Source organism: Ascaphus truei, chromosome 6 (genome assembly GCF_040206685.1).
Source record: "Ascaphus truei isolate aAscTru1 chromosome 6, aAscTru1.hap1, whole genome shotgun sequence".
Classification (NCBI taxonomy): domain Eukaryota; kingdom Metazoa; phylum Chordata; class Amphibia; order Anura; family Ascaphidae; genus Ascaphus; species Ascaphus truei.
This window is the reverse complement of record NC_134488.1, coordinates 27,637,164-27,659,620: the sequence shown is the minus strand read 5'-3', so window position 1 is coordinate 27,659,620 and position 22,457 is coordinate 27,637,164. Positions and strand designations below refer to the sequence as shown.

The 22,457-nt window shown below is 46.9% G+C and overlaps 1 protein-coding gene across 2 annotated transcripts in view; it reads right to left on the bottom strand.

Moving 5' to 3' along the window:
- Positions 1-16,863, bottom strand: part of MAN1C1 (mannosidase alpha class 1C member 1) — a 61,281-nt gene extending 44,418 nt beyond the window's left edge. The window contains exons 1-4 of one of the 2 annotated variants that reach the window (XM_075603740.1): positions 16,192-16,863; positions 15,592-15,820; positions 6,742-7,413; positions 1,533-1,629 (exon numbers count right to left, since the gene is read on the bottom strand). In XM_075603740.1, coding sequence (XP_075459855.1) covers positions 1,533-1,629; positions 6,742-7,278 — 634 coding nt within the window. In that variant the 5' untranslated portion in view covers positions 7,279-7,413; positions 15,592-15,820; positions 16,192-16,863. The remainder of the gene's footprint in view (positions 1-1,532; positions 1,630-6,741; positions 7,414-15,591; positions 15,821-16,191) is intronic. The other variant, XM_075603741.1, reaches the window with a different exon arrangement.
- Between the last annotated feature and the right edge of the window lie 5,594 nt (positions 16,864-22,457).

The following is a 22,457-nucleotide window of genomic DNA, read 5'->3' as shown; positions in this document are numbered from 1 at the left end:
GGGGGAGGGATGGAATGCGGGGGGGGGAGGGAGGGAACGCGGAGGGGGGAGGGAGGGAACGCGGAGGGGGGAGGGAGGGAACGCGGGGGGGGAGGGAGGGAACGTGGGGGGGGAGGGAGGGAACGCGGGGGGGGAGGGAGGGAACGCGGGGGGGGAGGGAGGGAACGCGGGGGGGAGGGAGGGAACGCGGAGGGGGAGGGAGGGAACGCGGGGGGGGAGGGAGGGAACGCGGGGGGGGAGGGAGGGAACGCGGAGGGGGGAGGGAGGGAACGCGGGGGGGGAGGGAGGGAACGCGGGGGGGGGAGGGAGGGAACGTGGGGGGGAGGGAGGGAACGCGGGGGGGAGGGAGGGAACGCGGGGGGGGAGGGAGGGAACGCGGGGGGGGGAGGGAGGGAACGCGGAGGGGGAGGGAGGGAACGCGGGGGGGGAGGGAGGGAACGCGGGGGAGGGAGGGAACGCGGAGGGGGGAGGGAGGGAACGCGGGGGGGGAGGGAGGGAACGCGGGGGGGGAGGGAGGGTACGCGGGGGGGGAGGGAGGGAACGTGGGGGGGAGGGAGGGAACGTGGGGGGGGGAGGGAGGGAATGCGGGGCGGGAGGGGGGAGGGAGGGAACGCGGGGGGGGAGGGAGGGAACGCGGGGGGGGAGGGAGGGAACGCGGGGGGGAAAGAGGGAACGCGGGGGGGGGAGGGAGGGAATGCGGGGCGGGGAGGGAGGGAACGTGGGGGGGGAGGGAATGCGGGGCGGGATGGGGGAGGGAGGGAACGCGGGGGGGGAGGGAGGGAACGCGGGGGGGGAGGGAGGGGGCGGGAGGGGGGAGGGAGGGGGCGGGAGGGGGGAGGGAGGGAACGCGGGGGGGAGGGAGGGAATGCGGGGGGGGAGGGAACGCGGGGGGGAGGGAGGGAATGCGGGGCGGGGGGGGGAGGGAGGGAACGCGGGGGGGGGGAGGGAGGAAACATGGGGGGGAGGGAGGGAACGCAGGGGGGGAGGGAGGGAACGCGGGGGGGGAGGGAGGGAACGCGGAGGGGGAGGGAGGGAACGCGGGGGGGGGAGGGAGGGAACGCGGGGGGGGGAGGGAGGGAACGCGGGGGGGGGGAGGGAGGGAACGCGGAGGGGGGAGGGAGGGAACGCGGAGGGGGGAGGGAGGGAACGCGGAGGGGGGAGGGAGGGAACGCGGAGGGGGGAGGGAGGGAACGCGGGGGGGGAGGGAGGGAACGCGGGGGGGGAGGGAGGGAACGCGGGGGGGGGAGGGAGGGAACGTGGGGGGGGGGAGGGAGGGAACGCGGGGGGGGGGAGGGAGGGAACGCGGGGGGGGGTCGTGTTATCTGTGAACTTCTAACCAGTCCATGCTTATATTAATTGACTACATCTGTATGTAGGCTCTTAACGTTCCAGGTTACAGAACGTTATTTCACTCTTCTAGCTGCCTATGGGGCCAGCAACGTATAGCTCTGCGACGTATAGCTCTGCAACGTATAGCTCTGCAACGTATCACGGGCCACTCTGGAAGCGAAAGGTTTTTTTATGCAACTTACCAAACAAACTTCCGAAATGTCCATTCTTGGTCAGTGGATGCAGTTCATTTTTACCCCACGCATATTGCTTGTAACTATCCCAAGCAAACTTCATCATCTGCAATGGAACAGAGACAAGAAACCCTATATAACACTGTATAACACTATATAAGGCGCAAAGTACATTTTCCCCGTCTTGTCCTTCTGGGCAAGCTACCCAGCTGTCTGAAAAAGCTCCTCACCCCTACCACATGCAGCATTTATCATCTCAGATCAGACTCCAAAACACTGTTCATGGTCCCAAAGTTCAGCAAAGTATCCGGACGCTCCTCCTTCTCTTACCGTGCCCCCCAAAACTGGAACAACCTACCAGACTCTCACATCCAACACCAGCTTAAGTTCTTTCAAAACTAAGGCTGTCTCACATTTTATTCTGGTCTGTAACTGTTACATAGCCTATAATATATATCATCTCTGACTGTGCATGCAATGTCTTTAAATATAATATATAACCTCTGTTCATTTAATGTAGCTGTATATTTGTCATCATAACTCTGAGCCCAGGATATTCTTGAAAATGAGACGTAACTCTCAATGTATTACTTCCTGGTAAAACATTGTATAAAACTATACACTGTATTACTGTACAACATGACACTATATAACACTGTATAACTATATAACACTGTATAACTCTATAACACTGTATAACTATATAACACTGTATAACTATATAACACTGTATAACTCTATAACACTGTATAACTATATAACACTGTATAACTATATAACACTGTATAACTATATAACACTGTATAACTATATAACACTGAATAACTCTATATAACACTGTATAACTCTATATAACACTGTATAACAGAGAAGATCTCTATTGGGAAAAATGGAGGCGTCTATGGCCCACATTTACTAAACTCCATTCAGCCATTTATAATTGACTTTAGCCTATGTGTAACATCATGTTAGTAGTAACTCTGTATTTGCTAAAGACAATACTATCATGTGCAGCCTTTTCCCCTCCTGTAAAGAGCAGAGCATTAACTCAAAGAGACGAGAGTGATAATGAAATGCGAATGAGTCATTGGGGGTGCGCAAACTGGGGGGGGCGCGCGAGATTTTCTGGTGGGGGGCGCGGCGGTTACAGAGGTCCCACACCCGTGCCCAAGGCATTTAAATGAAATGCCGGGGGGACCGCGTGAGGCCTCTGTAACTTCTCCTACCTGGTCTTCGGGCGACGCGTCGCCATGGTAACCCGGTGCCAAATGACGCCGCGGGGTCCTGTGACACCGGAGCCGAGCAGGGCGTGTCATGAGCAGGGGAAGAGAGCAGGCATGGGGGCGCAGGGAGAAAACTTTGCGCACCCCTGTTCTAAGTCACAAGCTGACGCATATCGGGCATCACTGCCACGAAGATCCTGATACAAGTTTGCCTCACTTCATAGAGCAGTGGTAGGCAACATAATGCACTGCAACATACTGTATATATATATATATTCAGTGTTCGACAAACCTATACATTTGCTCGTCCCGGGCGAGTGGATTTAACATCGTGGCGAGCTCTTATTGGCCCAAGCAGCACACGTGTGGTACTAGGTGGCGAGTAGATTTTTTTGTTCGGCGAGTAGATTTTTGGGTGATTTGTCGACCACTGTGTATATATATATATATATATATATATATATATATATATATATATATATTACATTACCATCCAGCAGGGCAGCAGAACTGCAAAAAGAGGCAGCACTCAGAAGTGAGTGTGCAAGAATAATGTATTAGAACAGACACATGTGCTCTTGACATTCTTTATGGGATTAGCACCAGGTTTCTTTGGATTACAATCTTGGAGTGCTTGCTGTTTTCTTATCGTGTGTGTGTGTGTGTGTGTGTGTGTGTGTTACACAGGCAGAAGGGACATTGCAGATGTGGGAGGGAGCTTTATATGCTGGTGAGACTGCCCTGCTCCTTTCCTTACACAGGGAGCTAGTGATTATCGCAGGAGAGAAGCGGCCCAGTATTGCTCAGCGCCCTAACCCCATTAAGCTGCTAGGGGAGGGGAGGAGAAGCTATGATCCAACACCAGCAACATCACCGCTCCCTCTGCACTGGGGAGAGAGGGGGCTTCTGGTGTGGCCAGCGATTGGGGGCCGCAGGAGAAGCCCCCGCCCATGGTTTGCGGACAAATGACACGGACCCCCTAAGAGGAAATAAGTAATGATATATGGTGCCGTGTATTCTGTAATTCAAAGTAAGAAAGATCTTGTGTCTGACGCGTGATGCTAACTCCCCAGAAACCTGGCTGATGTCGTTGTGTAGGACTCCGGACGATGCTTGTGCTGTTAAGATCAGTAGGTTATTCGGTGGTGCCAATAACACTGAGGTGTTGACTTCATTCCCCGTATCTGCAACTGTTATTATTTCGGGATATGCCCGGTTTCTTTATAACTCTGGGAAAATCACTGCCTCTCTGTGCCTTATATGCCAACATTAGATTGTAAGCTCTTTGGTATCAACGGTATATATTAATAAATATTATTATGCTACTACAGAGTAGAAGAAGAAATGAAACCTTATATATACACACACACACAGTTAAGTTATGCTCATTTGCATGTCATTTCCCAGAATCCCTTGCTGCAGTGGAAGTACTGGGTGATATTGGTGAAAGGCAGGGTTGCAGTCCTGTCTAAGACATGCAAATGAGCACACAGTAATATTTCCATTTGATATATATATATATATATATATATATATATATAAATAATGGGATCGTATTTCATATTGACTTGTGTCTGAGCAGAATATCATTAGCTTTATACCAGTGATTTAACCATTTCCAAAGCCTAAGTGCTAATTTCTAGTGACATTACAATAGGAGCTGGTTCTGTGTGCTTCTGTGTGGTTCTGTGTGCTTCTGTGTGCTTCTGTATGGTTCTGTATGGTTCTGTATGGTTCTGTATGGTTCTGTATGGTTCTGTATGGTTCTGTTGGCCTTACAATAAAAAGCAAAGTGTTACACTTTTTCAAAGTAGTAATTATAGTAGCTCAGTGAGAAACAGACACGTTAACTTGATAACTGTTTTTGTTATCCTTTCAGACTATAATTACTTACAATAATTAGCAATTCTGTCTGCTCCCATCCAGACAAGTTATTAGAGGGTGTGAGTCAAGGGAAAAGGAAACACTTAACCATTTAGCAGCCATGGGGAACAAAAACATATTGTGTGGTACATGTAATACCTATGTCTCTTATAATGGACCTATTAGTGATTTTATACATGTTAATCTACCCAGTATTCAGAATTGGTATAATAATAACAATAGCATGTTCTTGTATAGTGCTGCTAGTTTTACGTAGCGCTTTACAGAGACATTTTGCAGGCACAAGTCCCTGCTCCGTGGAGCTTGCACTCTATGTTTTTTGCTGCCTGAGGCACAGGGAGATAAAGTGACTCACCCAAGGTCGCTTCAAACTCAGTGCCAGTCAGTGTCTTTACTCGCTGAGCCGCTCCTTCTCTTTGATTGGCTGCCACTCCTATTATGATAAGACTCTGGTGATATCTGGGCGGGACATCTAGATCTTTATTTTTGATCACTTTTAAAATGAGTTTTATTGCATCAATTACAATTACAGCTTACCGTCACTATAACAATGTGTGTATATCACACCTTTCTGGGCGGTGGGAATTCTTTGCCGTTTAGGGTAGCGCCTGAGATTGGGGGCTATTCTTACGGCTTTTCCTGCTCGTCTGATGTATTTGTAATAATAAAAAAAATGGAAAAACATGGAAGTTGACCAAGATTGAGAGGACTTTGTGGCTCTGCAGCACTGCGACGCCAGGAGAACAAAGCCATTTGTGAACAATGTGGATAACTAATTATCTTCCCTCTGCACATGTATGTGCTGTATGTGGTTGGTATGCAGAGGTACGTGTGCATCAGAGGCAGCCAACTCCAGTCCTCAAGGGCCACTAGCAGGTCAGGTTTTCAGGATATCCCTGCTTCAGCAGAGATGGCTCAGTCAACAACTGAGCTACTGATTGAGCCACCTGAGGTGGTATACAGAGGCATATATATTTGATGTATGGGGCCAGGGGTAGTATAGAGGCACATATATATGATGTACGCGGCTGGTATACAGAAGCATATGTATATGCTGTGCAGGGGTGGTATACAGAGGCACATATATATAATGTGGTGCTAAGCTGTATACACATTACAGCGCCATAATATACCGTACGGCCGATCCATGTTAATTGACCATAAGGTTCCTTATTTCACTGTGTGGTGTCTTGTGCGTTCAGTGTCTTGTGTCCATCTTAGTAAATCTAGGACCGAATGACCTGTAATTGTCCCACAATGTTGGCATTAGCCTTCCATAAGTGCATACGAGAATAAAAAAAAACCATCACCAAAACATCTCGCTGTGTTCATGGACTGCAATTCGCCTTTATTTGTTATCGATACCAATCCACTGAGGTTTATTTCTAATAGTTCCTATGCCACAAACTGCTAGAAATATCGACATTGACTGTTATTATTGGCACCAAATGACCATAGGCCATTGCTTGATAAACATGATAGAAACGTGATTATGAAGATGATGATGACGACGACGGTGGGCTTAATAATGAATGGTTCTGCATTATCAATCTAATAGGAAATTCCTGATGATACACAATAGCAACATGATGATGACGATGACAATGACAATGATGACTTGGTCTCTGCTCTTCTGTTCTTGCCCCTTCCATAAAGTGACATGTCCATACATGTTGTAAGCGTCCTTATATCATGTTATAATACAGTACATTCCACCTTCATACTATCAGTGAGATGATAACATGCCCTTCATGAAGCATCCATATACAGGTAGGCCAGGGGTGGCCAACTCCAGTCCTCAAAAGCCACCATCAGGTCAGGTTTGAAGGATATCCCTGATTCAGCACAGGTGGCTCAATCAGTGACTCAGTCAACAACTGATTGAGCCACCTGTGCTGAACCAGGGACGTCCTTTAAAAACCTGAGCTGTTGGTGGCCCTTGAGCACTGGCGTCGGCCACCCCCGGCATACCACAAGGCGATCTAAACCCAACATGTCATCCAACACAACGTGTTTCAGGGCGACATTTTTAATGGACAATTGCTCAAGATTCCCCAAATTAAACTGACCATATAACACAAAATATCAGTGACATTGAAATAAAGAGATACCTCTTTGACTTTATTCCTTTTTTCCAGTGTTTCAGTATCTCTCGGTTCAGGCCTATTACCCAGCGGTGGATATTTAAGAGTTTTTCGGAAAGCTTCATAATTAAACACAAACTCAAGTTGGTGTTTCCCAGCCGTGGCTACGTCGTTTTCCTTATTTTTGGTATGCGGCGCGTCTATTTTTTCGCCGAACACACGTCCATCACCCTTGTTGCTTTTAAATCCCAAAGATTCTACACCCGTTTCAAATGTATCTTTGGATTCGCCCCTGTCATGGTTTGTGCTCCGCAAGAAAGACTTCTGACCTCCGACTGTTGTCTTGTTAATTTTCTTTCCAGCGTAACTGTGCGTCCTTTCCGCAGGATGTCTCTGTGTACCGGATAAAAAAATCCGTTTGAATTTCGATGTATCTGGCAAAAGGAACAGCGTGCCAAAGCAAAGTGTAATAAATCCAGATAAAAATAAGAGGAATACAAATTTTTGAGAAAGACGTAGACCGAAACCGGCTGGAAATATCCCAGATATCTTCCGTAGGAACATTATTATAGCGCCGTTTTAACGACTTGATCCAAGTATGTGCGTTCCTGTACGTTTTAAACGTTTCGTCATTGCATAGAGATTTCCCTTTCATTCAAAGCCTCTTTTATTTCTTCTTTCTTAATTAGTTTGTTCCAGCTGTAAAACATAAAGAAAAGCAAACAGAATTTATAACTAGCGCAGTAAAACAATTAGCATTTTCGACCTGGAAATTGAACAATGTAAAATACGTGTACATCAATATATAAACAAATCTGGAGATAGACAGCACTCAAAATATACTTGAAGCTGGATCCAGGGTTCTCAAGGGAACAGGGAGGAAAATTATTCCTCCAAGATATCAAGGAAAAAGGGGGGGGGGGGGGTGTTTCCAAGCACTCACCGACCATACAAAGATGATCAGAAAGCTAGGAATATGCCAAAATCGACTTATTTAATCATGAAAGCACAAGAACAAAACTTTGGAACAGTGTCATACACGTGAGCAGCAAACTGACAACAGTGGTCAATACTTTCTAGGTTTAAGGGGGAAAAAACACAGGGGGGGGGGGAAGGACAAGAAAGCACTACAGGGGGAGGGGGAAGGAAAAAGGGAAAATAGGGGGGCAACGTTTTGGGGTAATAACCCCTTCCTCGGGCCCGTTCCCTAAGGTCAAGAGGACCAAAGGTACTTTCCTATACCCTGTGCCCCAAGTACAATGATAAACCCAAATGAGATCAGCTAGCAATAATATGTACACAAAATAAATGCTAAGGCAAAGAAATGTCCAAATCAACAGGAGAAGACTGTCCTCCAATCAACCTCTCTGTAAATCCAACGTGTGCTGCAGCCCCTCTTCTAGGTGATTGGGATTTTGTACAATTCTTCTTTTAATACAAAATGTGAGTGAATTTTATTGTTCATGCTGTTACTTTTGATTACAATTTTCAAGATATAGTACCCTATATTAGCTCCTTTCTTTCCCTGTATGGTATCGATCTGAGGAGGACGATTCCTCACAGGTGTGAAACACACTGTGATCTGTATCGTGGTCTACAACTGCAATTTGCTCCCTTCAGAGAGAGATAGAGTCTCTGTTGTGCGCTATTCCTTGGGACAAAGTGTGAGTTAAATTGACCTCCAGTTTATTATATCCCACTGGTCTGAATACTGGTTCCCCGATGTTGTTTTCTCTTGTATCTTTTTCATGAGAAACGCTGTGAACACCTTGCGCTCCCGTTACGTTGGAAGATTACTGGAAGACGGACTCGAGAACAATCTATAAAGGGTTTTGTTGAACTGCTTTTCAATCAATTTATTATTTTCAGTTGGTGTTGTTTTATATATATATATATATATATATATAAATCACAATTTGTATTATCACTCATTTTATATTGATTGTTTACTTAGTTCACTTTTATAAAAAATAATGTTTTCACTATTCTTAACACTGTCACATGATTTATCCATAGTAATTTAATCACATTCGTTACTAATTGTGTTTATTTCACTTTTATTGCACATGATTTAAGAGCGCCCGATTACACAACCCCAGTCGTTAGTTAATATAATACATGGCCCTGTATATAGAGGACAGATGCAGTTAATATAATACATGGCCCTGTATATAAAGAGTACAGATTTAATTAATATAATACATGGCCCTGAATATAGAGGACAGATTTAGTTAATATAATACATGGCCCTGTATATAAAGAGTGCAGATGCAGTTAATATAATACATGGCCCTGTATATAGAGTACAGATGCATTTAATATAATACATGTCCCTATATACAGTCGAGATTCTCCACCCCCCCACAGATTTCTCACTTCCGCGGGTTCACTCACTATATACGCCAAAGGATTGGCCGCTTGGATTATACTGAATTACGCTCCCAATTCGAAAAAAATAACAATGTTAAATCAAAACTGAACTGCGCTGAATTCTTTCAGACACGGGAAAACGTAATCCGTGTTATACCGTTTCACCGTAATCATATCAGTTTTTACATTGAAATACATATAACGTAAAATGCGTTCATTGTGTTAATTAAAGGATGTTTTTTTTCATTTGGTCTTATTCGCATTTTGTGATGCCCATTCACCTTTTGCTTATTGTAGAACAATCATGGTTTTGCACGTTGCTCCTCCCCACCTCCTCCTACCGACTCTCCCCAAGGTGCAAGCTGGGACAGAGACACAGAATGTGATACATCCCATTATAATCTGTGCACCATGTAACTCCCCCCAACTCCTCCTACTGACTCTCCCCAAGGTGCAAGCTGGGACAGAGACGCAGAATGTGATACATCTCATTATAACCTGTGCACCATGTAACTCCCCCCAACTCCTCCTACCGACTCTCCCCAAGGTGCAAGCTGGGACAGAGACACAGAATGTGATACATCCCATTATAATCTGTGCACCATGTAACTCCCCCCAACTCCTCCTACTGACTCTCCCCAAGGTGCAAGCTGGGGCAGAGACGCAGAATGTGATACATCTCATTATAACCTGTGCACCATGTAACTCCCCCCAACTCCTCCTACTGACTCTCCCCAAGGTGCAAGCTGGGACAGAGACGCAGAATGTGATACATCTCATTATAATCTGTGCACCATGTAACTCTCCCCACCTCCTCCTACCGACTCTCCCCAAGGTGCAAGCTGGGGCAGAGACACAGAATGTGATACATCTCATTATAATCTGTGCACCATGTAACTCCCCCCCAACTCCTCCTACTGACTCTCCCCAAGGTGCAAGATGGGGCATATGGGGCAGAATGTAATACATCTCATTATAATCTGTGCACCATGTAACTCCCCCCCAACTCCTCCTACTGACTCTCCCCAAGGTGCAAGCTGGGACAGGGATGCAGAATGTGATACATCTCATTATAATCTGTGCACCATGTAACTCCCCCCCAACTCCTCCTACTGACTCTCCCCAAGGTGCAAGCTGGGACAGAGACGCAGAATGTAATACATCTCATTATAATCTGTGCACCATGTAACTCCCCCCAACTCCTCCTACTGACTCTCCCCAAGGTGCAAGCTGGGGCAGAGACGCAGAATGTGATACATCTCATTATAATCTGTGCACCATGTAACTCCCCCCCAACTCCTCCTACTGACTCTCCCCAAGGTGCAAGCTGGGACAGAGACGCAGAATGTGATACATCTCATTATAATCTGTGCACCATGTAACTCCTCCCAACTCCTCCTACTGACTCTCCCCAAGGTGCAAGCTGAGACAGAGACGCAGAATGTGATACATCTCATTATAATCTGTGCACCATGTAACTCCCCCCAACTCCTCCTACTGACTCTCCCCAAGGTGCAAGCTGAGACAGAGACGCAGAATGTGATACATCTCATTATAATCTGTGCACCATGTAACACCCCCCCCCCAACTCCTCCTACTGACTCTCCCCAAGGTGCAAGCTGGGGCAGAGACGCAGAATGTGATACATCTCATTATAATCTGTGCACCATGTAACTCCTCCCCAACTCCTCTTACTGACTCTCCCCAAGGTGCAAGCTGAGACAGAGACGCAGAATGTGATACATCTCATTATAATCTGTGCACCATGTAACACCTTCCAACTCCTCCTACTGACTCTCCCCAAGGTGCAAGCTGGGGCAGAGACGCAGAATGTGATACATCTCATTATAATCTGTGCACCATGTAACTCCCCCCCAACTCCTCCTACTGACTCTCCCCAAGGTGCAAGCTGGGGCAGGGACGCAGAATGTGATACATCTCATTATAACCTGTACACCATGTAACTCCTCCCAACTCCTCCTACTGACTCTCCCCAAGGTGCAAACTGGGGCATAGATGCAGACTGTGATACATCTCATTATAATCTGTGCACCATGTAACCTTCCCCCCCCCAACTCCTCCTACTGACTCTCCCCAAGGTGCAAGCTGGGGCAAAGACGCAGAATATGATACATCTCATTATAATCTGTGCACCATGTAACTCCTTTCAACTCCTCCTAGTGACTCTCCCCAAGGTGCAAGCTGGGGCAGAGACGCAGAATGTGATACATCTCATTATAATCTGTGCGCCATCTAACTCCTCCTACTGACTCTCCCCAAGGTGCAAGTTGGGGCAGGGACGCAGAATGTGATACATCTCATTATAATCTGTGCGCCATCTAACTCCTCCCAACTCCTTCTACTGACTCTCCCCAAGGTGCAAGTTGGGGCAGGGACGCAGAATGTGATACATCTCATTATAATCTGTGCACCATGTAACTCCCCCCCAACTCCTCCTACTGACTCTCCCCAAGGTGCAAACTGGGGCATATGGGGCAGAATGTGATACATCTCATTATAATCTGTGCACCATGTAACTCCCCCCCCCCCCCCAACTCCTCCTACTGACTCTCCCCAAGGTGCAAGCTGGGGCAAAGACGCAGAATATGATACATCTCATTATAATCTGTGCACCATGTAACTCCTCCCCAACTCCTCCTACCGACTCCCCCCAAGGTGCAAACTGGGGCATATGGGGCAGAATGTAATACATCTCATTATAATCTGTGCACCATGTAACTCCTCCCAACTCCTCCTACTGACTCTCCCCAAGGTGCAAGCTGGGGCAGAGACGCAGTATGTGATACATCTCATTATAATCTGTGCGCCATCTAACTCCTCCCAACTCCTCCTACTGACTCTCCCCAAGGTGCAAGCTGGGGCAGGGACGCAGAATGTGATACATCTCATTATAATCTGTGCACCATGTAACTCCTCCCACCTCCTCCTACTGACTCTCCCCAAGGTGCAAACTGAGGCAGACGCAGAATGTGATACATCTCATTATAATCTGTGCACCATGTAACTCCTTCCCAACTCCTCCTACCGACTCTCCCCAAGGCGCAAACTAGGACAGAGACACAGAATGTGATACATCCCATTATAATCTGTCCACCATGTAACTCCCTCCAACTCCTCCTACTGACTCTCCCCAAGGTGCAAGCTGGGGCAGGGACGCAGAATGTGATACATCCCATTATAATCTGTGCACCATGTAACTCCCCCCAACTCCTCCTACTGACTCTCCCCAAGGTGCAAGTTGAGGCAGACGCAGAATGTGATACATCTCATTATAATCTGTGCACCATGTAACTCCTCCCACCTCCTCCTACTGACTCTCCCCAAGGTGCAAGCTGAGGCAGACGCAGAATGTGATACATCTCATTATAATCTGTGCACCATGTAACTCCCCCCAACTCCTCCTACTGACTCTCCCCAAGGTGCAAGCTGGGGCAGGGACGCAGAATGTGATACATCCCATTATAATCTGTGCACCATGTAACTCCCCCCAACTCCTCCTACTGACTCTCCCCAAGGTGCAAGCTGAGGCAGACGCAGAATGTGATACATCTCATTATAATCTGTGCATCATGTAACTCCTCCCCAACTCCTCCTACTGACTCTCCCCAAGGGGCAAGCTGGGGCAGAGACGCAGAATGTGATACATCTCATTATAATCTGTGCACCATGTAACTCCTCCCCAACTCCTCCTACTGACTCTCCCCAAGGGGCAAACTGGGGCAGAGACGCAGAATGTGACACATCTCATTATAATCTGTGCACCATGTAACTCTTCCCCAACTCCTCCTACTGACTCTCCCCAAGGTGCAAACTGGGACAGAGACGCAGAATGTGATACATCTCATTATAATCTGTGCGCCATGTAACTCCCCCCAACTCCTCCTACTGACTCTCCCCAAGGTGCAAGCTGGGGCAGAGACGCAGAATGTGATACATCTCATTATAATCTGTGCACCATGTAACTCCTCCCAACTCCTCCTACTGACTCTCCCCAAGGTGCAAACTGGGACAGAGACACAGAATGTGATACATCTCATTATAATCTGTGCACCATGTAACTCCCCCCAACTCCTCCTACTGACTCTCCCCAAGGTGCAAGCTGGGGCAGAGACGCAGAATGTGATACATCTCATTATAATCTGTGCACCATGTAACTCCTCCCAACTCCTCCTACTGACTCTCCCCAAGGTGCAAACTGGGGCATATGGGGCAGAATGTGATACATCTCATTATAATCTGTGCACCATGTAACTCCCCCCAACTCCTCCTACTGACTCTCCCAAAGGTGCAAACTGGGGCATATGGGGCAGACTTCTTTGATACATAGGGGGCAAGGTGTAAATGCATCGGTTTCGCGCTAAAATTGCCTTGATACATATACCCCATTATTATTACTGCTCTGCAATTGCAGTGTGTCCAAAACTGTATGGATTCATCCAAATGTGGCTGGCATATCAAAGGTTAATAAGCCCAGCCATTGCCCCCTATCCGTCTAGACGGATACACAGGATTTCCATTTTATCCTGGTTAAAATGACCAAACTGTACTGTAATCATGTGCATGTCACACTTTATTAAATGCAAAATGTGATACATGTGCGTCTGTGTCTCCTTTGTGTACCAGGCGGGTCATTCACTTCTCCAGCCTGCACACAAAGGAATCTGGGTTTGTGCTACACAAGGGGGGGGGAGTGGAGTGGGGGAGGGGAGTGGGGGTGGGGGGAGGGGAGTGGGGGTGGGCGGAGTGCTTGGGGACAAGGTGATAGTGGAGATGGGCGACACTCAGGTCTGGGAGAGAGGTTGGCTCAGAGAGCGGAGCCTTTGTTCATCCCAGACACTGGGATGTCTATCCCTGCGGGAGATCTCCGGCCGCCTGTGGGAACTGTGGTTGGGTACGAGCCCCGTAGGCGCTGTTCCCACTGGCTGGTTTGAAATTCCCGCTCACCTTAAGCCCACCCGTGTGCTGCCCTAGACATACAGTCAACCCACCGGCCCAGATTGGTCCATCACAGGTGGGCCCCGCTCTGTGATTGGACAGCACGTAGCATCTGCACTGTGATTGGTCAGCAGCTCCCCCCCTAATAGACTGAGATAGAGTACTAGGTTCGATGTAAAGTTCTCTCCGGAGTTAGCGTGTAAACTAACTACGCTTTGTGCTCCGAGGGTTCGCCAGAGACACCCTAGAATGAGGCTTGGTGCCGATTCGAGCTGGAGGTTTGAACTTGCGCTCTTCCAAACAGCAACCCGAGGTCTTGAGAGACCCCAACAGCACTCCCACGGAAACTAAGTTTTTACATTAGTAAGTATAGGGTAGGCTTGACATCACGCGAGCGGTTCGCCCTCATTGGCTGAACCGCTCATGTGACCCAGCCGTCACGCTGCAAAATCGAATTATTTTGTCTGCCCGGGCTGTAGCGCGACCGGTAAGTCGCGCGTTCTATGGCCTTCCTCATTGAAGAACATCCTTTTATTTGCGAACTATAGTCGCGGCCTTGCCAAGGTCACAAACAGAGCTGGCACTGGGATTTAGAGCATGTTCACCTGCTTGAAAGGCAGCGATATTACCGTTGAGATACCGCTGCCCAATGGCACACGTGTAAAGAATGGCTTTAAACTCCACCTGAATAACTAATGGTGGAATTTAAGCAACGTTTCTCCCGAGTTCCCACGTAATGTTTTTATGTATTGCACATTTGGTAAAAATGCACAGGTGAGCTCATGCACAGAGCGTGAGAGCAGAGGGGGCTGGCACCCTTCTAATGATCTGTAACACTGCACCTTAAATATGGAGTAGAATTTGGGGAACCGTACTATGAAAAATATACTTCACGGGATTGGGAAGTATTGCAGAGAAGAACCAGCGAACTGATGGAGATAGGAGGGCTTATGGGAAAAGATTGCAAATTTAAGACTGTTGTAGAGACTGACAACTACACGTTCCAGGTCAACAGGAGGAATGCGGGAGGGGACCTTTCACCCCATTGGCTGCACAATTAACGTAGGGTTCTCCGTTGAGATTAGAGGAAAGAAGATTTAATTGGAAATGGGTTCTTTACAGTAGGGGCACTGACCATGTGGAATGCACTATACTTGGGGACTGGGAGGCAGATATATTACTAGAAGGGATTGGGTATTAATTTTTTTTTATATAAAGAAAAAGAAAGGTATATAGGGAAATGATTCAAAGAAAACTAAAAACAGGCACATATTTAATGTAGGGAGAGATCAGGATAAAACCTAGGCGGAATATTGATCCAGAGAGAGATCTAAATGGTCAGGATAAAACAGGTAGAATATTGATCCAGGGAAAACACAGACAGAATATTGATCCAGGAAGATATCTGACGGTGATTCACTGGAGCCAGGAAGGATTTTGTTTCCCTTGTGAGACAAATAGCAAATATTGTGCTTCTAGATCAATAGAAATATAGTATAAGTATTTGCATTTAGCAAAAGGGTCAACACAAAAATGCTATCTTTTTCCAACCTGAATTAGAACGGTACGTTGAATATCCTATTTTCGGTAGCCGTGAAGGAATACATGCGGTGAGGTGACTGCCTTTGTAGTGGGCAAAGCTGGTTCGAAATCCCCGTGTGCCAGCTCCTTGTCAACCCTCTCCATGGTACCGAAAAGGCATCAAGATCTGTGTTTCTCATTTACGCAAACTAGATTGCAAGCTTTGTGGTTCAGAGCCTTAGAAGAGACTGAAAGCAATCTGTGAACGTAGAATAGTATAGTTTAGAGATAGTATACTCATACACAGCCAACGCGGCATAGTTATAAAATATGGTAATTCATCAAACCTATAAACTGTTAAGAATGGCAGAGAAAAGGGGTTGCACTGGTGAGTGCTTTCATTGGATGGCAACTCCTATCTTGTATGCACTTCATGCTAAAACAATGAGAAATCCAATGGACTTATTTTTAGTGCCATAGAGAGCAGACGCCAGAAGCATCTCCAGTTTAAAGATCCCCGGTGCTAGATTTCTAACAGGAGAGAGAACACGGTTATTTTCTAATCTACACCATTCATTTTCCCCAAACCGCACATGCAGGCAAAAGAGCCTCAGTACCTCACACGCTTACCTCGAGTCCTATTCCTTTCGCATCTATTATTACGGTGCCCGCTGCTTTCCGATCCGAATCACCCGTTCCTCTCCGGAGTAATTCTTCACACCTCCTTCTAATGATCTGCTGTTAAATCCCAGAGACGATGTAACCTGGTCAAGCATAATTGTCTACATCCAGGTTTCAGTCCAAGTGACACAATACGGCGTTAAGATCGGGGGGGGGGGGGGGGGGGGGAGAAAAGATTCGTTTTTTTGGCTCTCGCTCTGTACAGCAGGCTTTGTGCATCTATGTGAAAAGGCTTATTTTGCATTATACATGCAATGAATATGGAAAACTTCAAACATGTTGAATACAGTCGCCAAAATGAGATTTGGGGTTACATGTTGGTGGATCGCAGCTGAAGGACGCGTTAGATTGGGTCGCTGTGCTTCTTCTGTACCAGGCACAGCACAAAGGTACCACAATTTAAAAGGCAATGTAAGCCTGGTTTCCAGGTTTGCTGTAAGGCAGGCTGTGATTGGTTGGCTTTAAGCAGGCTTGGGTGGCTTATGGAAAAGCCAACGTGATAGGCTCATGCTAATGTTACTCTGGTGCTGTCCGTTCCATGTCATTAACTGTGTGCAGCCTGAAGATGCTGAGTTGGGGAGTTTTTTGGAAGCCAATGGATGAGCTGTGTTATGCAATACATGTTAATCTCATGGTTTGCTAGAGGTGATATTTACATACTATTATTTGTTAGCAACATGTATATTATATGTTTAAAAAAATAATAATAGAATGAACTAGCACTCACCCTGTCTAAGGCTGAGTCCCCGGTGGTCACGGCGGTGCGCGTTACGGCCTGCGCGCCACACACCGCAGCCGTCTATGGGGCAGCCCCCAGTGGCTGTGTGCGTCTGGGCGCGCAAAGCGCTGTGACGCGTACGCTGGCAGGGAAGACAAGAACTTTGTCTTCCCGTGCCGCTACGCGATCACGTGATCGGCGCGCAGCCAATGGCAGGGCAGATATGCCTCGTCATGGCCGCGTCCCCCCCCGAGCTCCCCTACAGACCGCCGATCGCAGCTGTAGTCTCTGCAAGCGCCGCCAGGCGCGCGTGCAGCCGCAGCCTTACACAGCCAGAGGTGCTATGATCCCGCATCCACACCGCAAGATGCATACAACTATACAAAAAACAAACTGGATCAGTACTCCAAAATAATACTTAGGACTTAGGTTTTGCTTTTTGGTCTCACCAAGTTTCTTCTTTAATGTATCAAAAAAGCGGCAATACAGCAAAAATCAGCACACACGGGGGGAGGACACGTTATCCGGCACACACTGTTATATGTGCGCAATAGAGCAACGTTTCAAGGCCTCCTGGCCCCTTTGTCACGCTTAATTATAATGTCCATCCAAGGAGGGTTAAATCGTCTTTCTGCACTGTGCAGCAGTCACGTCACATGTGTTCATTCTATCAATATATTGTGTAACATGTACACGTTAATCTGCTGTATACACATGTATATTTTATTTATATGCCAGTTTCTGTTGAAGACTTAAAATAATGCATTAAAAAAAAAAAAAAAAAAGACACCTTCAAATAAAAATATCCCGGCTGTGCTTATTCATGAGTTATTTTTACACGGATGAGAGAAAAAGCGACGTAGATTTTGATAAACCTTCCTTAATTCCCGCTTTTGATGATCCTTAAATCGCAAGCTAAGGGGCTTTACACAACAGCACAACATCTGCATAAATATATCGCCAACATTTCTGACACATACATCCCATAAAGGGTATATAACTATAGAAATGCCTCTGACTCCACAAAATGCCGAATTGGCCCGGATACAATGTATCCGCTGAACTATTCATTCTTTGTGCTTCTGATGTCACTTTTGTTAGCACCAGTTCCTTTGTATAATTGTTATGTAGTTAATCCACACCCTGTCCAACTAGTATTTTGAATGTAATTTGTTACAGTGTTTGTGTGAGAAATGTTTGTAAGGGAACAGAAAACTGTAAATAAAAACCACCTAACTTGGTTCCATATTTTTTTGGAGTAATTCACCTCGGCCTTTCCTACAATATTTGCAATGAAGTATATGTTGAAAGATATTGGATGTGGTAAATGTCAGTACATATATCAGTTATTATTGTATGGATAACCAAACTAAGGGCAGAAGGGACAAAAATAGATCAGACGTAGGGTTGGCAGGTGGCTTCTCAAAAAATACTGGACACAGTGGTGAAAGGTGCAATGCAATTGAGACACAAACACACACACGCCCCTCTCACTACTCTACGCTGTTTCCTCCTCTCCTTGGCTCCTGGCTCCTGACACTTCCTCATGATTGGCTGCTGCTGGGTAATGCAGCCAATCAGGATGGATGAAGCTGCCCAGCCCTCTCCCCGCTCAGGGAAATCCCGCGGCCCCCTTAAGCTGGTGAGGTCACTATGTCCAGAGAGGTAATACCAGACACGTACATGTCCTGTACTACCTCTCATTTCTTACTGGACAGTGTCTAAATACAGGACAGTCCGGTTCAATACTGGACCCCTGGCATAAATAATGCAGCATTTATATGTACTTTGGTTGTATACATGAGGTCCCCATCCCAGTAGCACTCAGTCAGACACAAATATATATGGTGTGGTGTGTTTGGGTTCTGAGCTTGCAGGGGTCGTGTGTGTTTTTCTGTACTATGCTTCACAGGGACCAAATGCATAGTCTGGTGGGATTTCTTGAAGATGCTCATGTGTGTACCACACACCGGATCCAGCCAGTGCTGACACAGCAGTTATAGGGTTATTAGGCACAGCCAAATGATGGCCTGTATTTAGGATTGCACTGGGCATTTGGCGCCCCACCACTCCACTGCCAGACAAATGGCGAAAGTTCAAAACCACAGTCACTCAACCCAGAAGCAGTCATTATGCCAAAATGCCTCCAACAAATGGCAAGTCATCCAGGAAGTCACAAAGAACTCCAGAGTAAAATCCAAGGATCTGCAGGCTACCCTCACCTTAGCCAATGTGAGTGTTCATGACTCAACCATCAGAAAAAAGACTCAACAAGAATGGTGTTCATGGAAGGATAGCCAGGAGGAAACCACTGCTCTCTAAAAAGAACATTGCTGCCCTTAAGTTCGCCAGAGCACATAGATGACCCACAAGACTTCTGAAACAATGTTCTCTGGCCAGACGAGTCAAAAACAACTTTTTGGCCTCAATGAGAAACGTGGTTTGGTTTTCGCCAAACACTTGCGTTCGAACAGAAGAACCTCATCCTAACCGTCAAGCATGGCGAGTGTGATGGTTTGGGGCTGTTTTGCTGCCTCAGGACCTGGACAGCTTGCCATCATTAACAGAACCATGAATTCTGCATTGTATCAGATGATTCTAGAGGAGAATATCAGGCCATCCGTTCGTGAGCTTAAGCAAAAGTGAGTCATCGACAATGATCCTAAACATACAAGCAGATCGACAAAAGAACGGCCGCAGAAGAAATTACGCATTTTAGAACGGCCTAGTCAAAGTCTGGACCTAAACCCCATTGAAACATTGTGGCAGGACCCGAAGCGTGATGTCCATTCACGGAAGCCCTCAAATGCCACCGAGTTGGAGCAGTTCTGTAAGGCAAAATGGGCTAAAATGCCTCATAATCCATGTGAGCGACTGACCCGCAGTTACAGGAAACACGCAGTTGAAATTATTGCTGCACAAGGGGGCGCCACCAAGTACTGAATCTAAAAGGTTCACACTGTCACATATTGATGTTGAATAATTTGTTGAAAAAGTGTCATGATTGACCAAAGTTATCTTTATTAGGCTTTCGATTAAGATCTAATATTTTACGTTTGAAATGTGTGGGGGGAGGGGTGTGGGGGAGTAGGCAGTACCAAACCCCCTATTGGAGCAATGATGGTTTATGGCATACAAGCTTCCAAACCTCACAGGGTTTGAGGTATGGCAGTTATACAGTAAGTCATTATGCACAATGTGTAGTATGATTTACTGTGTGAAGAGGAGATATGAAATATAGAAACAAGTTTGCAATGGTGTGGAAATTGTAAAACCGCATAGATCAGCGGACAACCTACGTTCAGGAACAGCATCGGCTCATTGAGCACAAACGCAGCTCAGTGTTAGATTTGCAGACAACCCTCAATACATAAACACAATAGAAGACACAGCAGTAACCAGTAGTGCAATACTCCAGCTTTATTCTGGGGGAAATGTAGATCAGTTCTACCAGTCAGAAAACTATTTTATTTTAACCAGTTATCTGCAGCCCGGTTTAATTGTGCAATTCACCTCTATATAAAGTCGGACTTGCGATCCTCTGGCTTTGCGTTAGGTTTCCTAAGAGTAGTTGTAAGCACCTTAGCGCGGTCTTGGCTGTTTTGCAGGCGGTGTGTCGAGATGCCATTTTAACCTTACTTCTGCGCACGTTGCCAGCCCCCCCCGCCACCCAAACAGACCGATTCTGCCTCCTCTTTGGATTGTGTAATGGTTACCCTGTGCCGTTTCCAAGCTCTCAATGCTTAGTAAGAAAGGTCATTGACACTTGCCTAGATGGAAGACAGGAGTGTCATGTTAAAAACAGAAGTTAACTGTAGCTCCTTGTAAACCTATTGCAGTATGCCACTTTCCAGGCATCCAACTTCCACTGTTGGTCTGGTTTTCACAGCCAGCTTCTTGCAATCAAGGACTTTCCCGATTTTACCAAAACAAAGAGTGCTCCTGTTGATATCATTCCAAGTGTGCAACAACCAGTGAACCACCAACAAGGTCTCTTTCCCTTCAGACCAAGTGTGGTGTTTAAAAAATAAAATAAAAAAAAATAATATATATATATTAAAAAAAAAAAATAGATACCGTTCTGTGGCTAACAAAATGCTTTTATTTGTGCGAGCTTTCGAGATACACTGATCTCTTCTTCCGGCGATGTTACAATGAATGACGCAAGCAAAAGGTATACTTAACAACAGTGTCTCTTGGACTGTTATCTGTGCTTGTCCCTCCACCGTGTGTGGATGCGATTTATGGCTAGAGGTGTTAAATGGTTCCTGAACCTTTTGACACCTCTAGCCATAAAACACATCCACACACGGTGGAAGGACCAGCACAGATAAAAACAGTGTCTCTTGGAATGTTAAGTGTAACCCTGTTTCTCCCCCCCCCCCCCCCCCCGTCTCTACAGGAGTGTGAGGGGTTCATGGGGGCTGGTTACATGCGGTGTGGTGCGTACCTGTGAGGAACAGGAGGGCCTGAGCTTCCCGTGATGTTGTGGGGGAGCCAGGACCAGGCTTCTGGGGTGATAGCCTCCATGAGATCTTAGTGGTGCAGCGCCTCCATCTTCTATACTCCAAGGGTAAGGGGATAGGACCGGTATAGAAGAACCCCTCAGGTCCCAGGGTTATACTCTCCAAATCACACACAGTCTTTACGGGTGCAGAACAGTCTCTTTATTTGACAGAGCAACGATATGGCTTCCAGCAACCGCAATACAATCGCCAGGGCCAAGTACAACCTGCTCAACTCCCACGACCTCCTCCTCCTCTCCAAGTCACTCTGCCGACAGGATGGTCTGAGCTAGGGCTGCAATACCCGAGGCCCACCCCTGAGGTGGGTCTTGAATTCTCTCCCTATCACCCCTGGCAGCGGGGTGAGGGCATTGGTCCACCAGTCTATAAAATTCTATTAGCTCTACTTATAGACGCTGATCGGTTTGGTTCCTCTCGCTCTCAACCGGCACTCTGCACCGGGGAGCCCGTAGCCTCCTGATACTCCTCGGACCGTTCCGCAGGATTCGTGGCTCACGGCATAATACTCAGCAGCTCTAGACTTTGGATAGCACTGCTCACTCGAACTCTTCATAAGCTACTCTCTCTATTGAAGGACCATTAATAACAGAGGAACACGGCACACATCAAGGACGAAGAACAACTCCTCACTCACCGGAGTTGGCTGCTAAATATAGAGCTAGCCCCTCCCCTCCTGGTGTCAGCGGAACCTCCCCTCTTGCTCACGCCTGCAGCAGAGTCCAGGCCTGCGTCTACCACTCAGGATAGGGCTATGAAGGGGGAAAACCCATGATGATTACTGGCGCCTGATCTTAACAGGACTTACCGCAGTAGAAGGAAGATAGGTATAGCCTGAGCTGTTTACAGGGGGCTACATAAGTATACCTTTTGCTTGCTTCATTCATTGTAACATCGCCGGAAGAACAGATCAGTGTATCTCGAAAGCTCGCACAAATAAAAGCATTTCGTTAGCCACAGAACGGTATCGTCTA